Here is a 17996-nt window from a genome sequence, read left to right as displayed (position 1 = left end):
GAAGGCAGTGAAGGTGAAACTTTTTAGGACGTGACGTCATAATTACAGGCATTGAGTGAGTAGACGTTTTATTTATATATAATTTGTTCCTGTGCTCTTAAAACATTTTAAACATGAAATAAAAGCAAACCGAGGCCCAACACGCATATCGCTTTCTATACCGCCGTTGAGCGAGAAATCGGAACCAAAACTGGCAGTGATGTTCTTTGCAAACATTTCACCCGAGATGCTGCTCGAATTCATTATTATAATAATTCGTTTTGGGGGAAAGGAAATGGCGCAGTATCTGTCTCGTATACCGTTGCACACCTGAACCGCGCCGTAAGGGAAGGGATAAAGGAGGGGGTGTAAGAAGAAAGAAAGAGAGGTGCCGTAGTGGAGGGTATTCTAGTTCACTATAGTGGAGGGCTCCGAATTAATTTCGACGCCATGGGGGGGAACGTGCGCTGACATCGCACAGCACACGGGCGCCTTAGCGTTTTGCTTCCATAAAAATACAGCGGATCATAAGCCGAGCGCCCTCACTACTGAGCTACCGCGGCCGGTCGATTATGAAATCCGCAAAAGCGTATCTGCTACGCATATCGCTGCCCAAAACAAGAGTGCACGAAACTGCGGGCCACGTTCGTTGCGCCTACATCCGGTGAGTGACGTTCGCTCTGTCGATTTATTATAGTAGGATACAACTTAAAAAATAGCAGTTGTTAACACTGGGCCATGGTCCGCGGCATACTGTATTACTTCGCTAGCCAGTCATAAAAACAAAACGAAATCATCTTTTTTATGTTTGACTCTATTAAACAAGCTAGGCATGAAAATTCTAACTTTTTTTCGTGATTAGCTTCCTGTTTAGGTGACAAAAGAAGTTTTAACAACCGACTACGTTTTTGTCATAGTAAGAAACTCTATGGTTTTTGTCGTGGGGGGATTCTGTGCACTATCCTAAATGTGGGCGGAGCTTCACTGCAGACTTCAGTTGTATGCAACTATAAAGTCACAATTTCCCACACAGCAGCATGACTTCAAACTATAGTTCAAACCAAGTACCACTTTGAATTCGACCGGTAACGTCCACTGTGGCGCGCCGCGTTTCCGTGGTTTAGGTTTCAGAAACAAAAACAATCCTTGCCGCACGATGGCAGACCGCTTTCCACAACGCAGCCTTTATATGGTACCCTTGTGCTTTATGGAGTGTTTGGTTCTCGCTACTGGCCGCTTTATAAGATACCCTTGTGCTTTATGGAGTGTTTGGGTCTCGCTACTGGCCGCTTTATAGGATACCCCTGAGAAGCAAACCGTGCAGCCTGGTTACTTTTGGCAAAGACTGTAAGCATGGCCGAAACCGGAAAATGCGTCCAATAGTGCTTCCGCACTAAGTGAAAGAAAACTGCGCGTGTCTGTTCAGACGTATAACGGCCAAGAGGGCCAGAAATCGTAAACAAGGCCGCCGTAGCAGCTGCGACTAATGGAATCCTGAAATAGACTAAAACCACGCGGTCCATACTCAATTCGGTAAATAACATTTCCAAGAACTTCAATTTGCGCACGTGCACAGACGATCCGAAACTACGCCAGTGAGCGCTCGCAGCTTTTCAAACCAGCAGTCTTCGTGCCGCACCTTTCTTTTCTGTGACATTGACAGGTTCCTTGCAAACGGCGCCAACTTACCATTGTGATGTGATCACCCCTTTGCGAGAGTCCTAACTTTCTAAGAACTTCATCCGCGAGAAAACGATGCAGTACGTTTTCTGTCCGCAAGCTTTACATCCGTACCATGCACTTCAGTCGACCGAGGAGCACAGCTAGAGTGTTGTGCACGGCACGCAGACATATCCGGGATGTCATTGCGCAATCCCATCCGCCATTAAAGCTGCTAATAAAATATCGACGCTTAAGCTTCGCCTGTAAGAGTGGAACGCGACAGCGTGCACTGCCACGGAGTCGACGGAACGCCGTCGCCCGTTCGGCGCGACGCCTTGCCCGTTAGACAAATCGCTCTGCTACGTACGGTAAACGGGCGCGCGGAGCGGCAAACCACGTAGAAGCGCTGCCAGGCGCCTTGCCGAAACGCGCGGTACCCAAGTTGCAGTCGTAGTTCGTCGGCACATCGTTCTCGACAAACCCGATGCCACTAACGCCAGCACAGCTTCCGCGCCGAACGAACGGGTAGCAAGCCGCAAGCTTCGTGGTGAACGCGCCTTGGATGTGCGCTGCGTTATTCGCCGCTCACCGCGCGATTCCCGCGTCCCCGCGCGGCCCCACTGCGCCCGAATGACACGAGCGGGATGGATAAGGCTGAACCCTTTATTGGATTGGAAAACATTTGTCAGCATACCCTTTAAATCGGGCGGTGGCTCAAGCCACCTAGCCTTTACTCGTCTTGATTTTAGCCACCAATCAGATAACCTTCGCTTGGTTACTTCTACCCGCTTAAAATCCAATTTCCCTTCACTGTCCTTAAACCACAATGCCTTGCATAAATCAGCCCCGCTGCTTTCCACTGCAGTTTGAAGCCCTGTACAGAAAACTAGCAAGTATTCAGCAGTTTCCTCCTCTCCGCACGCAGCGCACAACGCGTCTATCTCGTGGTACCGGACTCTATTATGTCTTAGTCCGCAAAACTCCCGTCCTGGCCTCAAACAACAAAGAGCTTCCCCTACAATTATCACATATTTTCTTTGGCAATTTCTTGCTTTAACATCCTGTATGTTCCCAGTCGCGCGCTCCGTCTTGGGGCAGTTGGGTACATTGCGAGGAAGAGAGAGTGGTTTTAGTGGGCGGCGCCTGATGGCGCTACGTGCACACTTCTGGGATTTTTCGCTCACGGACAAAGCCGCCTACGCCGACACCGGCTTTTCTGCGGCACGGGGCCCTTAACGCTGTCGCGTTAATACACGGAGCCCAACGCTCGCCAGATAATGCACCAGATGCCGAACTCATTACGGGTCATGCATCGAAAACCGGAGCTCTAGTCCATAAGTTTGTACACTCTCGCGTCACTTATGGCATTAAGATGCTGCTCGGCACTGCTAAAATCGTTTGGGCATTACATTTATATGGTTCCTACGCTACGCCCATAGCCCACGCACGCCTCGACTCTGCATTTTCACATCAGGCACGGAGCCACTGCGCACATTCAGCAGCCGTACCCGAAACACGCTCATTCACAATGGCACCAAATCTCTCGCACACGGTATACTTACGAATCCACAGTTTGGTTCAACAGAGTTTCAGCACAGTGGAGATTAGTCCAATTCTACGCTGGACAAGCCAGGTGCCTCCCTCAATATGCACGGTGGCAGGTGCGCATCTCCACCAGGTCACTGCTCATGCGCAGCAGCTACCTGAATAAGTGTCTCCATAGTTTGCTCCAACGTGACGAGTGCCCGAGCATCGCAATGCAGGAGAAGGTAGCAATCCCCCACAGGCAACATCAAGTGGCCATATTTCAGCGTTCCCTGCAAGTTAGTGGTGCTCACTTCCTAGGCCGATACCGAAACAAGTGAACAACTTCGGCACCACTGTGGTGTGCCTAATGACACAGCTGCCCCGTGGCCACCAAGGGGCCAAGATTTATCCGACAATTATATACAATGCTTTATGCAATTTCCAGTCCTCCTCAGTGACAAAACAGCACTGAGTGCATGAAACCCAGACAGCCTACAAAACATTCGAGCTTTGCCTTATTTTAGACCCCGCATTAGTACCAACAGTGACATGTGGAATTCCTTCCCCATAGCATTCGATATGGTGCACCTGGCGAATGAATTGTGTGCCTGGTGGCTATAGTCAAACTCAAACGCATGCTGTGGGGACACAGCAAAACAGTCAAGATCCAACCGTATGTCTGTCGAGCAGCAATTTCCGTGAAGGTAACGGATGGCAGTTTTAATAGCGTTTTCCGTTTTGTTCCTGCAGGATCACAACTTAAAAACATTAATTGCAAAGCAGTCCTTAACAAAAATATCCTTAACTAAAAAGCGGAACAATTTGATTTAAAATGTCCTTAACCTTGATGACAATGGAAACAATGTCCGATGCACAACCACAAGTGATTCCAGACTCACACAATGTCGCATGATAAAGGTAATTCTTTTTTCTCAAAAAAAAAAAATAAAACACAGGTAACAAGACAATTACACTTCGCGTGCACGTCAGCACTCCAACTGTTCTCTGTGAATGAACGTGTTCTTTTAAAATAACCTTAGCGCGCGAGGAGACATGTCCGGAACTTATGTACAATCGTCGCCCACAAAGAAAGAAAAAACAAAGGTAGGGGTGGAGAAACGATGAACAGAGAAGAAACGAGACAGTAATGTACAAGAGCGCGCACACGCGAGCAGGAGAGAGAGAGAGATAGAGAGAAGGGGGGCGGTGTCTGGGTCCCAAACCCTTGGCCCGGGTCACAATCGCGTCTACGCCCCACAGTATACAAATTCCCCTTTGTACAAGTCCCCCCCGGGGAGCGTCGTCGTCGTGGCGGCAACTTGAGCTGAGAGATGAGGCAGTGAGTGGTGGTGGTGGAGGCAAGCACACTCGTCGCGTCGTGTCAGTCCTCGTCTGACAAGGGTTCGTACTGGGACGAGAGCAGCACCGAGGAAGAAGAGGACGAGGGCACGGAAGTTGGCGCGCTTGGCGCCGCCGACGCCAGCGACGAGGGGCCCCCGCCGCCGGCCGCCACGCTGCTGCCCACCGGGTTGCTTGGCGCTACGGCCATAGAGCGCACCGAGAGCGCTGAGAAAGGGTACGCGTACGTCGTCGGGAATGGCTGCGGCGGCGCCGGGGCCGGGTAGAAGCGGCCCTCGGCCCGGGGCGGTGATACAGGCTCCAGCTCGCGGCGGCCGTCGTCGCGGTGCTGGTGGTGGGACGGCGGCCGCGAGGCGGAGTGCGGGTGTGGCGGCGGCGGCGGGCCGGCGGCGGCGCCCCCCGAGGGCGACACCGACCGGGGACGGAACTTGCCGCCGCGCCAGTCCGGGTGGCCAGCCTCGATGGCCGACGCTGGGCGCGGGGGACCCGAGGACGGGCTCGGGTGGCCCGGGTGGCCGCCTTCACTCAGTGGCCGCTCGGGGGGGTGGTCGGGCACGCGGGCGCCCTTGTGCGTTGGAGGCTCATCCGTGGTGCGCATCACCTCGACGATGCGGTTCTTGACATAGTCCAGTGCAGACAGGCCCACGTGTTGCTGCTGCTGCTGTTGCTGCTGCTGCTGCTGCTGCAGAGAGGGCCGCAGGTATGAAACAGTGTCGGCCGAGGACCTCGGGGGCATGCTGTGCGGCGGCCCCCACTCGGGGGGTCCTGGGGACGGCTGGCCCGGCGGCGAGATGGGCTCCACGTAGGGCGGCACACCCTGCGGGTTCCGGATGAGGCTGCGCTCTTCCTTCTCAGACTGCAGCGCTTTGCGAAGCTTCCAACTGTGGTATGTCTGTGGGTGGTCGGCCTCAGGGGGCGTGCGTGCGGTGGGTACTTCGGCCGCCGGCGCATAGCCCCCGGCAGCCATGCGCTCTGAGGCGTCTGACGGCATGCGGCTATACAGTGGGCTGGGGCCGCCCTCACTCGGGTTGCAGATGTTCTTGGATATGATGGCGGCAATGTGCTGGTTGAGCGTGATGACCTTCTCGGGCTCCATGCGGGCGGGTGGCGGTGGCCCATCCTCAATGGTGACCACCTCGTCGCGAGTAGGCAGCGCTTTGAGCCGGGGCGGTAGCGAGGCGCCCTTGGGCTCGCCGTAGCGCGACAGAATGGTGTCCATGGCGCCTGGGTTCTGCTTTGGTTCCGTGCTCTGGTTGATCTGGTGCGTGATGATGGCGTCGATGAGATTGGCAGCTGTGATGCCCTGCGGCTTGGGGCTGTCCTTCTGGAAGGACTGCGAGAAGATACGCGACGCTTCATTGTCCAGCTCTGCCTGCTGCGTGCGGCTGAGGAATGGCTTTGGGTCTTTGGACACCTGTTGGCGCATCTCACGCTCGAACTGCTCCCGCGAGAAGGCGTCCCGAGCAAGCCGTAGCGGCGGCCGGATTTCTGTCTCTGCCGCCCCACGGCGCGCCTCAAGGAACCGCTCCTCAGCGCGGATCCGCTCTGCCTCGGCGGCGGCCCCCACGCGGAAGTCCGGCGGCGGCATGTCGCCGAACTGCCGCGGCCTCTGGTGCATCTCGAGCAGGGACTTCTCCAGGCCCTCCACAGCGGGCCGCTCACGGGGCTTCTGGTCCTCCTTGGGCACGGCCAGGCTCGGCTGCGCGGCCGCCGCATTCACCAACGTTGTGAAGGGGTCGTGGCTGGAGGGTGACACCACGGCATATGGCTGACCGCGTGGAGACTGCACCCGGCGGCCGGGGCTCTCCAGATCGGCACGTGGAGAGCCGGCCTTTGGTGCCTGGATGACGCTTTTGGGCGCCGTGGACCATGGCACGCTGCGGATCACGTTCTGGCGGGCCCCGACAGCACCAGGAGCCCCCTGGTGCAGGCCCAGTGGCTTGCTGGGGGGACCCCAGCCGCCCGAAGCGTCGGGAGGCGGCGGAGGCCGCTCCACGGAAGGCGCATGCTGCAGGAACACTGGCGGCGGTGGCGGCGGCCCGCCCTGCGCCCCAAAGTACGGCACCTGGTAGACTGGGTGCAGCGCCGGCGCGGGGCTCGAGTCCCGTGCCTGCGGTGAGGCCCGAGAGTCACCGGATGAGCCCCGGCGCATCTGCATCTGCTTGGATGTGTTGAAGTCTATCATGATCTGGTTGCTGCTCAGCTGAGATTCACTCGAGTACTTGGGCCGGAAGCCAGGCGACGAGTAGCCACCAGAGGGGAACGGGCCCTGGAAGCCACCCGGCGCTCGGTAGTACTGCTCAGCTGGGTCGTACACGCGGGCCTCAGGGCCGTCAGACGTCCGGGCCTTCTTGGGAGCACTGTCGTGCGGCACGGGCGTGCCCAGGGTGATGGAGCCGGCGGCCGAGGCCTCCTTGCCCTGCGGCGGCGTAAGCCGCAGCAGACCCTCGTAGCGTGGTGGGAAGCTGCCAGCGGCCGGTTGGTTTAGCGGCGTCCCCTGGGTGATGGAGCCAGAGGGCTTCTCCTTGAACACGAGTTTGGGCGACAGCGGCGGCTTGCTGGCGGCGACCAGTGGCGGCGGCGGGGGCACAGCACTCTTGCCACCCTTGGCTAGGCTGCGTGGCGCCAGCGACTGGGCCACCAGGTGTGGTGGAGGCCGCTCTGGGGGCCCATATGGGCGCTGCACGAACAGGGCTTGCGGCGACGGGTCAGGCGTCCGTCGCAGATGATTCGAGTGGGCCGGCGGCGGCTGGGCAGCTGGCACATACGGCTGCGGCGAGTAGGCCGTGGCAAAGGGCGTAGGTGGCAGCTTCTCCCGCCGAAGCTCCCGGGGTGGGCTGGGCTCCCGCGAGGACTTCTTGCTCAAGTCCTGCACCTCATATTCGTCATCCCGAGACACAGTGATGGGCGGTGGGGCTGCCACATGGGGGAACTGGGCAACCAGGCCCTCGGCATGCGCCAGGCTGTTGGGAGCGGCTGTCAGGTATGGCGACGAGCGTGGCGCGGGCTCGGGCGTCACCGTGTTGGGCTGTGGCGGCACCTCTGACGGGCCCTCTTTCGTAGGAGGGCCGTTGCGGCCGGGTTTCATCGAGTACTGCAGGGTCATCTCAATGGCCTGGAAGATGAGGTCCCGCATGCAGGTGGGGCCCTCGTGGCCGGCCTCCTTGGAGTCTGGCGGGCCGCCCCGGGGGCCCGCATGCCGCAAAGACCCTTCACCCTCTGGTGCACCCTGGCCCTCATCGGCACTGACCGTCGCGCTGCTGTCATAGTCTGCGGACGCCTCAAGGCCATTGTTTAAGTCTGGTGGCACCTTGGAAGATGTCTCTGCATGGTGCACTGGCGCTGATGACACAGCCAGAGTTGGCCGTGTAGGTATTGGCTTGTCATCCCAGCCTGAAACTGAAGAGAGGCAGACATGCAACAGTGCTCTCTATACACTGCCCATAGTAGTAAGTCTGTGCGCAACATGCAAAATCTTTGCCTATGTTTTGCTTTACAACGAGAGGTCCGGATGAAATCACAGCTATGCACTGTTCCTACACTTCCTACAATGCACAGAGCGGCAAACCGTATCATCATCTGGGTTTATAAAAAAAATTTTTCACTCACATACTTTACACACCGTGCTGCACTAGACCACCATCATGCACGCAGGCTCTACCCTATGGCTCTACCCAGTAGCATTCAGCTATTCCGTGTGTTTGTTCGGAAGCTTTTTTGAATATTTTGTGTACTGGGCATTCATGGTGGCATCGGAGGCCGCTGTTACAATCACGGCAGCACCAGTGGCATCGCCACTCGGAACGGCCGGCAGCGCTTCTGGGGAGGATCGGCAGCTGATAGAAGAGCCGACACCGCTGTTTGGCTGATGCATGTGACTCGACTGCTGGCTACGCTTTTCTTGGTGGCTCTGACAGCTTGTGTTTGGTAGTTCAGTCGTGTCTTGCCATGGGATATCACTATAGGGCAAGTTTCAAACTGCTTGTTAGTGCCTTATCACGGCGCGGAGCGGGGAAGCCAGCGAGAATAACCGCGTGCGCATAAGTTTGCCCATAGACAACAATTGTTGTGTTGGCAAACTTGAGCGCACGTGGCTATTCTCGCTGGCTCCGCGCCGTGACAAGGCACTGACAAGCAGTTTGGTCCACGCTCGCGCAGTACTGTTAAGGAATTGGCCGGGTGTACATTTTGCGAGTGGTGTGATAATTGATTTGCTGTTGTTTTCCCGGACGAAGTTACGAAAGCAAACTTACGGAATCCGGAACTACCGAACAATTGGCTGGGCCGCAAGCAATGACGCTGTTTTAGTGTTCTTATCGAGCTTCATGCATGCACCTTCGTGCCATCCCGCAAAGGGGGGAGGGGGGGGGGGGGGGTGGCCTTTCATTTAGAGCGATCTTTTTTCGGGGGGCGGCCAGCGTGGGGTGCGGGTCCGGGTGCTGACGTATACACAGCAACATACACCATACCTATATTGCGCGTTATGACCCATGTGGAGTTTGTTTAAGTCACGCTCGCGTAATCCCCGCGTAATTTGCGAACCCGCTTCTTGGAGCCCTAATTTCTGAATAAAAAGTGCGCAAATTATGCGCATAAATATGGTATATATGCAGATCAGTCGTAGCATTCTCCTATGGAGCAGAACGTCACAGAACCGATCCCCCCTAGCCATGGCGGCTGCATTTCAATGGATGTCAAATGCATAAACATCTGTGTGCAGATCAATGTAAAAAGATGTTAAAGAACTTCAGGGGGCCAAAATTAATATCCTGTATTTACGTAATTTGCAGGCCGCACATAATTTGCACACCTACAACTTTTTACCCGAATTTCTGAAAAAAGAACTGCAAATTTTGAGCTCCCTGCTGTGCAAGCACACCAGCTTGCACGCGGGTGCGTGCAGGGCAGGCTTGGGAAAATCCGCACAGCCGCACCACCGCGTGCAGCCGCGAAAGGTGAGAGCGTGTCAAAAAAAATTTCATTCGTTTGTAAATTGATTCCAGTAAGGAAAGGCAACTGCGCGCCATTTGCTCGGCCGTCTCGTGTCGGCGGCCGATTTCCAGCCGATTTCCCTCCGGTCGATTTCCCGTACTAATGGCTGCGAGAGGAAACTTCCTGTAACCTCCGGAGCACACATTGTGCCAGAATCCGAAACTACTGAATCGCTGCCTGTTCTGTTGCCCGCTGGTCAGTTGGGCCACATAAGAGGAGTGCACGTTTTATTGCCCTGTATCTCCATTTATCTCTTCACTACTGGCTTTTCAACTTCATCGTTTTGCATTTATTAATTCGAGCTGCATGCATGCCATCACGCGGGGAACTACACAACGTGAATCTGTGGCAGGCAGGGGGGGGGGGGGGTCTGTTTTATTTTCTTATTCCTTTGCCAGTGAGGAGCGCAAAGGGCCGACTTATACGCGGTGATAGTATACCATATACATTCCGCATTATTATCTTTGTAGAGTTTTTAGAACATGTTCCCGGTAATTTGCACATCCCTTTTTTTAAGCCTTAAATTTAAGAAAAAAGTGCACAAATTATGCAGGTAAATAAGGTGGAGCCCTCCATTACGGAATCTCTCTGTGCTATCACTCCCTCGGTTCGTTTCCTCACAGAGCAGCTTAAGTGTTCTGCAGCTCAAGTGTTCAGTGAGACTACTACTACTGCACCTTTCCTTCCCTCACTAAACAGCTTTTTTTTTGCACTTCCCATAAATCATGTTAGTTGACCATGGTCAAAAGAAAAAAAAAAAGCCAATTTGGTTAAAGGCGATTTCCATGCTTGACTGTAACCCTGACAATACTTCACCTTAGGTTTTTGTACAAATTTATACCCCTTACACTTTACGAGAAGAGAAGACTCAAAATGCAAAGATTACATTTAACAACCCTACCACTGCTGCTTGACTGTCCCTTGCAAAGCCCACCCACCTCTCAGCATCATTTACATAAGGAGCCCACACAAAGTGAATGCAAAGGTCCTACCTTCATCCATCTGCTTGGCCGAAGGGCTGCTGGCACTAGCAGTATCACTGCTGCAGCGGTCCACACAATTGTCCTCCTCACAACTCGTCGTCGTCTCACCGCTGTCTTCGTCGTCAGTCACCTGTCGTTTTCCATCCTCTTTAGTGGCCTGAGTCTGAAAAGAAGAGGGGAGAGCTGTGTCGGAAGGCTTGGCACATTTTGACCCAAGTGAGCGAGCACCACTTGTACTGTTGATGGCAGACACGATTAAAGCTTCACCACATGCCCATGCCTACAACAGAGCGTATGAAGAAGCGTCAAAGCAGCCCCACTCACTTCGCGAAAGGTTCGCACAATCTCGTCGAGTGCCAGCTTGCGCTTGTAGTTGAAGTAGAAGTTGCGACACTGCTCCTTGGATTTGCTCTGCACGACAGAGGCCACGGCCGTCCAGTCCGTGCCGTACTCCCGAAGTCCGTGCTTGGCCTGTTCCATCTCTTCCTCTGTCCACCGGGAGCTGTCTCCAACATCTGCACAAGTGCACCACACACGTCACTTAACAATAGAAGATGCAGTTTTTCTGCTGTCATGAATGGCAATCAAACGCACACACCCTGTCCCCTTTCACTGTGCTGTGCCAATGGGCTGCAGTGATCCAATAAACAGTGTCACAGCAACCACAGCTTCCATGGGGCAATCCATCATGAGCGCATACCACTAGTTAACAGCGATCGGGCCTTTCCACCCCACAGCTAAGCATTCACCAAGACCACACATAACAGTAAGCAAAGCCCTTCCACACTTCACTGCTACTCTAAGAAAATTTTTTCACAATTAGACTTACTGAAATGACAAAAGAAAAAAAAAAGTCAATTTGGCCTACCATTTATAAGTGGGCATTAAGTTAGCTGTACTGTTCAGACCACTATAAAAAAAAGAGCAAAAGAAAATATGAACACTGAAAGGAGTAAATAATTCAACAGACTGCCTGTACTTACTCATCAAGCCATGCTATAGTGTCTTATGGCATAGCTGTGCAACAAAAAGAATCTCGTAAGTGCCAGGGCATGCTGCTATCAATTACACATGTATACAGAAGCTCAAGTGTTCAGCATTAGCTAATAGTCAACAGTGTTTGCTAGGGCACAGCAAATGTCGATGAGACACCATGCAACTAATCTAGCCCTTCTCAAAATTGAACAACCCTTCCTCTCAACAACCCTCCCCAGACACATGTAACCATTATTCCAAACCCAGGCTGCTTGCACATGTACAGCGACTTTCCTCGGTGGTGATTAATCTGCCGTGTATACTGGTAGCTGTGTTTACTGCCAGTAAACCACAGTAGCAAAAAAAAAAAAAAACCACTTAAAATCAGTTGATTACAAATGTCCCCCAAGTTACAATAGGCATGAGAATGTCCCTGCATTGCAAGTGCTGCATGCAGAATTACATGAGCACAGTGACAGTAAATGCTGATGGCAACAGCACAGCTGCTGATGGAGAACCATGTTGTGTGGAAGGTGCACTTATACAGGAGAAAGAAAGCTTCGTGTTCGTAAGGAGTCACATGCTTTAAACGTGTTCACCCTACACCAGCAACAGAGGCTCACAGATGCAAAAATTCTTTATTTGCACTTCACGCATGCAAGTCATTGTCTTCTTTGCAGCCTATATGCATGAACTAGGACAAAACCATGAAGTTAAGCAAATCACGACAGAGTTGACAAGGAATTACTTGTAGCAGCAGCTTTAATCACAAAAAAAAACTTAATAAAAATGAAAGAAAATGCACCCTGCAAGTCATGCTCCGATAACACACAACACACAAAAGACTGAGAGGATGGCCAAACTTGCGGACAATGTGACTTGACAATTAGGACTGAGCGGCGAGCCTGGAAAAGCAGAGATAAGCAAAAGAGTGCCAGTGCCATCCTACATTATTCCTTTCACTTGGGATATTAAAGAGCAGCAGCCATCTGTGCAACGCTGCGAGTTTGAAAATCCCCTCAACAACAAGTGCAGACATGGCAAAAAGATCTAATACTACAGTTAAAAGTTCGTAGCAATTTTGTCACACCACCAAGCGGCATTTTTGAAAGTGCTTTGCACGTTCTCTGTGCACTCGAAATGTGTCTGTAGGAGAAGAAGAAAAAAAAAAAACCTTTCACTGCCTGCCATGCAGTGCACAGCGAAGCACACCTGGTAATGAACGGGGCACAAAGGGTGGGTGATGCTCGTTCTTCTTACCTTCCGACTGAGGATGTGGATCCAGCTTGCGAGTTATCCTGTTGAAGCATGCAGAGCAACACTTCTGAATCCCTGCTGGGATCTCTGCAAAGCCAGCACGAAGAAACAAAAGGAAAAGCTTGCACCACAGCCCACACACACACACACACACACACACACAGCCTAACAAAGCCGCGTACTATTAATATCCACGAGCAACAATCGGGTCTTCCACACCTATCGGAGTTTGCTTACCTAGAACGTGCTGAAATAAGGCAAGATAAAGTTTAACAATAATGTGCGCAGCAACGCACGCACACACACGCACACACAAAAGCAGGGGACGAGGAAGATATGAAGCTCTAGAGCACCAATGGGCAGGACTTCAATTCCAATGCACAATTTTTTTTTATTTTGACACTGCAAACAAATCTAGACGTTCTGCCAGAGCGCACCTTTGTTTTAGCTTTTAGCCTTAGTTGACTAAACAAAGTTCGCAACACAATGAATTTGCGGCACAGAAACACTTCACAAGGTTGGATTTCAACCACACGGTTCCCAGTGGAGAACTGAAAGACTGCTGAAATTAAAACCTCTCTCTCTTTATGTGGGCAAAGCTGTCATTGTAGAGCAAATTTTATAACATTCTTAATATTGTTAGGTCACAAAATTCATATTTCACATAAAAATATGCAGGAAGCTGGAACACACTAATGGAAAGACACCTTTGGTAAGAACTCCAAAAGCTAAAGCAACCTTGCTCTGTTGTGATGCAATATCATCACATACACAGATCATCTGGTGCAAGCCACACTTCACCGCAAATTCAGGCCTGCTGAAAATAATCTCCGGGGCACCACTCTTCAGAAACAATACACAACTGAATGAGTGCCTGTTGGGTCATTAGCTCTGAAGCAAATGTAATGAAAATGAAAAATGGGCTTCAAATTTAACAATCATTTGCCATACTTGCACAACAAATGCACTCTCAAATAATGTGTCCAGTACATCAGTCACTAAAACTGATGAAAATTTTAATTGAATAATAAACATACCTACTGAACAAGCACCAATTTTTTCAAGGGAAAAAACGTTCAATATGAGCAAATACAGTAACTACCGTAAAAACCGGAATATAGGTCGAACTTTTTTTCAAAAAACCATGGTGAAAAGTCGACCCCCGTCTTATATACCGGCCATTGGCGGAAAAAATACGGAAGTCTTGCAACAATGGGTGGCTGAAGTCAACAGCCTCCATCACCATCGCCATCAGCAGCAGTGCCGCCATTTTGCGTTTCAGTAGATGCAAAGCGGAAGCTAATGGCAATTTACCGTCGCCTTCAATTTACCGTCGCCTTCAAGAAAAACACGATTGAGTACGAGGAAGCTCACGGGAGCCTGGCGGCACAGCGCGAATTTGGAGTATCCGAAAAGAGCATTCAGTACTGGCGGAGGCAGAAGCTGCGTAATGTATCGAGAATAGGAAGGAAATGTTGCGCTGCGAGCAAGATCGCTGCCTGTGACTGCCGAATGCATCCGCGTGAAAGCGGCAGAGATCGCGCGTGCCTCTAGACTCACGAGGGCGCAATTCAAAGGCTCGCCATCCTGGTTGCAGCGATTCATGAAGAGGAGAGCTTTGCTCTACAGCGCCGTACTTGCCTGTGCCAGAAACAAACACGCGGGCCGATTGGTGCGCGATATTGTTAAAAAATTTGCCGGGTGTACATACAAGCAGCATTTAAATGAAATTAAATACTGTCACCATTGTGCAACCTCTCGAGTCGCATTTGTTTCAAAGTAAGGATGTCTTTCGGTACTTTTCCCATTGAAAGAAGATCTTTTTCATTTTTAGAATTGGTTAGTTAGGGGGTCGACCTATATTCCGGTCCGACCTATAGTCCGGTTTTTACGGTACTAACTGATGACACACTGCAACGCTACCGATACAGTGACATGCTTTGAAAACAACAGCTTCATAACATGCTAGGATTAGCCCCATGGCAGGCTTGTGTTGTCAAATAGGGTGTGGAGGAAAATGAGATAGCCTTAATGGGAAACACAAGCTCTGCAGCTTACGTAGAGCACCCAGTCTCGCTGTTTCCGACTTGCAGATCTCTCCTCCTACAAGAAACCGCTAACACCATACCAATCGAGAAGAGCGCTGCGCAAATAGCACACCTAATGAGCAAAGCACGAGGCCCGTTCACCATAGTCCTAATGGGACAACACAATGGATGTGCCGATACTAAATACACAGGGGCCCAGTCAATCCCAGTGAAATTTATTGAGTGCTAAATGTAAATTTTCAAAGAAATAAAACAAATTCCATTATCCACATGCTCCTGATGCACATCAGCTTGTCAAACAACTTGGGGAAAGGTGGGTTCCACTTACGCAGTTCTTTGCTAATGGACTCCTTGAGGTCTTTGTCGAGCTCCAACCACTTGGCCGGGAGCGGTCGTAACCTCTTCATCTTGCGCTTGGGAGTCTTGCACGTCGGTATGGGGCACCTGCAGATGCCAGGGAGAAGGTGGAGCCCATGTCAACCGAGCACACAAATGGACGCCACATGTGACGAGGCAAAAATGCAAGGCACTCCAGTGCTGGAAACTTAAGCCTGACTGCTGTTTAGTAGGTGCAAAGAGCAGTGGGCGGTTCTGCAGGTGTGAACACCCGAATTTGTGTTCACTCTAAGCTTAAGGGGGGACACGGGTCTTTGAGACCAAAAAATGGCCAAAAAACCGATTTTCTGAAAATAGCATTTTCGGAATCTTCAGCTATTATTCTCCAAGTTTACCAGTTCTCTTCTTCCAGAAGTCAGTAGTTTCAGGGTATTATTGAGTTTAGATCACCGCGCAGTCTGAATTTGCGCAGGAGCAGACGAAAAAACGGCACATTTTTCATCGTGCGGAGCCGGCGTTCCACCGTACCGATCGCGGCCATGTTGGGCTCGTTTGAAAGAGCGCTCTCTAGGCTTCAATTTCCCGCCATTGCTGGCTGCAAGCCCTCAGTGGCCACCAAGAAAAAGAGCCACAAAAAAGCAAAAAATGCTGGGTCTGATTCGCTGCTGAGCACACGTGACTGAATCGAGCCATCCGATTGGCGGATTCCGCCATGCATCGTCTGCTTGAGCCAGCGTTGGAAGCGTCGAAGACGCCATTTTGTTGACAGTCGAGACCGAGGTCCAACGATGCCTCTCAATAAATTTCGTTCGCGCCATAAATTCGGCAAAAAGAAGAAGTCCGCACGCGGTGACAACTTCCGAAAACGTCCTGCGTCACCCGAATGCTCCGAGAACGTGCAGGAGCCAGTGGCAAGTGAAGTCCCCGCGGACGAAATAGGCCTAACGAGCTCAGCGACGTCTACGCACAGCGGCCGCGTCCGCTGCGACACAACGATGCTGCAGCCTTCGGACTTGCTTGAAAATAAGCGAAAAGCGGAAGGAATTCTGCAGGAGCTGGAATCGACTGCAGCGACGAAGAAAAAGCTTGATTTCATCGGAAGCTGTGACGACTGTCCCCTTGACGGTACAGACGGTCGCCGTGCGGACGATAGTGCTTTCTCTATTGTGAGTTTAGACTCCTTCAACGAACTGTTGCGTGCCGTGAAGTGTAGAGTGTGTGGCGGAGATGTGCACGTTTCTAAAGGGAATCGCGAGTATGGTTTAGCGGTGAAATTGTCCCTCGTGTGTGTGAATTGCGGAGACACTGCGTCGGCATGGAGCTCGCCACGCGCGGAAGGCAGCCAAAAGATAAATCCGTTTGCCGTAAACATTCTTGCTGCACGCGCGATGCAAAGTACCGGAAATAGGCGAACCGCGCTAAATGATGTGTTTGCTGCGATGAATATATCGCATCGTGGCCTGCACACGAAAACGTGGCAGAGCTATGTGAAAAGCAAGCTGACGCCCGCAGCAACACGCGCAGCCGAAGAAGTGTTGAAGGACAGCGCAAATTCTGTTCGGCAGCTCTACCGCGAGCTGAACCTTGACAACCCCGGAAACATTTCCGTCTCTTTTGATGGTTCGTGGATGACTCGGGGTCATTCATCCCGCATCGGTGTCGGTGCAGTGATTGAACTTTTTACTGGGCTCGTCCTGGATTACGTTGTGTTTAGCAATTTCTGTGCCGGGTGCGAGCGCGGGCCTAAGGACGACGACCCGTCCTATCAAGCATGGAGTGACAGCCACTTGTGCCAAAAAAACACGGACAAAAAGTCCGGTGAAATGGAAGTACAGGCAGGACTTGTGTTATTCGAAAGGTCATGGGAAAAACATGGCCTTAGATACACAACTGTCCTTTCAGATGGCGATAGCCGCACATTTCTTGCACTGCAAGAATCGTCTGTGTATGGCTATATAAAAATACAAAAAGAAGACTGCACGAACCATGTGCAGAAGCGAATGGGCACGGCTCTGCGCAATGCAATTGCCAAGCATAAAGGCAATGCAAAAGAGAGCCTTAGTGGCAAAGGAAAGCTAACAGGCGACCTTGTCACTAAGTTGACATCATATTACAGCTGGGCCCTGAAATCCCATGCTGGAGATATTGGAGCCATGCACAAGGCCGTGATGGCGACATACTATCATGTAACATCAAATGATAGTGCAGCGAACCACACTTTGTGCCCAACAGGCCCAAACTCATGGTGCCGCCAGAACGCTGCTGCAGCCAAGGGCGAGCCCGCTCCCAAGCACAGGTATAATTTGCCGCCACATGTGTGCAAAGCACTTTTCCCCATATATGAGCGCTTGGGAGACCCAAAGCTACTGCAGCGTTGCTTGCGTGGCAAAACTCAAAATAATAATGAAAGCCTGCACTCGCTGATATGGTCGCTTGCACCAAAGGAGAGACATGCTTCACTGTTTTCAGTTCAAGCAGCCGTTGCAGAGGCTGTTGTCCGCTTCAATGCGGGAAACCTGAAGGCATCTTTCCAAATACTGAGCGAGCTCAGTATGAACCCTGGCCAACATAATATCAGGAGGATGACCGAGAAAGACAGGCGCCGGACAGCAGAATCTGCACGCAAGCGTGCCTCTACTGAAACCATGCATCAGGCACTGAAAAAGCGCCATTCTAGTCAAACCAAGCAGTCTGACTACATGCCTGGTGCTTATTAGCCCTTAAGAAATGTAAATATGTATATATCTTCATGAAATTTTGAATAAATTATGTCTAGTTTGTTTTTCTCAATTTTCTCAAAACGCAAATTTTGGACACCTGCTTGTTTTAGTTTGTCGATATCTCTGCACCTATGATGGGCAGAGATGTATTTTTTTTT

The 17996-nt window shown here is 51.7% G+C and overlaps 2 protein-coding genes across 20 annotated transcripts in view; one reads left to right on the top strand and one right to left on the bottom strand.

The window, feature by feature from the left end:
* Positions 1 to 4073: 4073 nt before the first annotated feature.
* The window catches only part of LOC144120974 (uncharacterized), a 59687-nt gene continuing 45764 nt past the window's right edge, over positions 4074 to 17996 (bottom strand). For all 19 annotated transcript variants that reach the window (XM_077653822.1, XM_077653827.1, XM_077653829.1 and 16 more), the window contains 5 exons: positions 15111 to 15226; positions 12738 to 12821; positions 10827 to 11017; positions 10512 to 10665; positions 4074 to 7926 (listed from right to left, as the gene is read on the bottom strand). In XM_077653822.1, the coding sequence (XP_077509948.1) occupies positions 4550 to 7926; positions 10512 to 10665; positions 10827 to 11017; positions 12738 to 12821; positions 15111 to 15226 (3922 nt within the window). In that variant the 3' untranslated portion in view covers positions 4074 to 4549. The remainder of the gene's footprint in view (positions 7927 to 10511; positions 10666 to 10826; positions 11018 to 12737; positions 12822 to 15110; positions 15227 to 17996) is intronic.
* LOC144120977 (uncharacterized) lies at positions 16026 to 17966 on the top strand. The gene has a single exon (XM_077653834.1). It carries the CDS (start codon positions 16114 to 16116, stop codon positions 17833 to 17835), a length of 1722 nt encoding a protein of 573 aa, XP_077509960.1. The 5' UTR covers positions 16026 to 16113; the 3' UTR covers positions 17836 to 17966.

The sequence above is a fragment of the Amblyomma americanum genome, chromosome 2, assembly GCF_052857255.1.
Source record: "Amblyomma americanum isolate KBUSLIRL-KWMA chromosome 2, ASM5285725v1, whole genome shotgun sequence".
NCBI lineage: Eukaryota > Metazoa > Arthropoda > Arachnida > Ixodida > Ixodidae > Amblyomma > Amblyomma americanum.
This window is presented reverse-complemented; position numbering and strand designations above follow the sequence as displayed.

Coding starts and splice junctions, on each gene's coding strand:
- LOC144120977 (XM_077653834.1), top strand. CDS start 16,114: ATGCTGCAGCCTTCGGACTTGCTTGAAAATAAGCGAAAAGCGGAAGGA.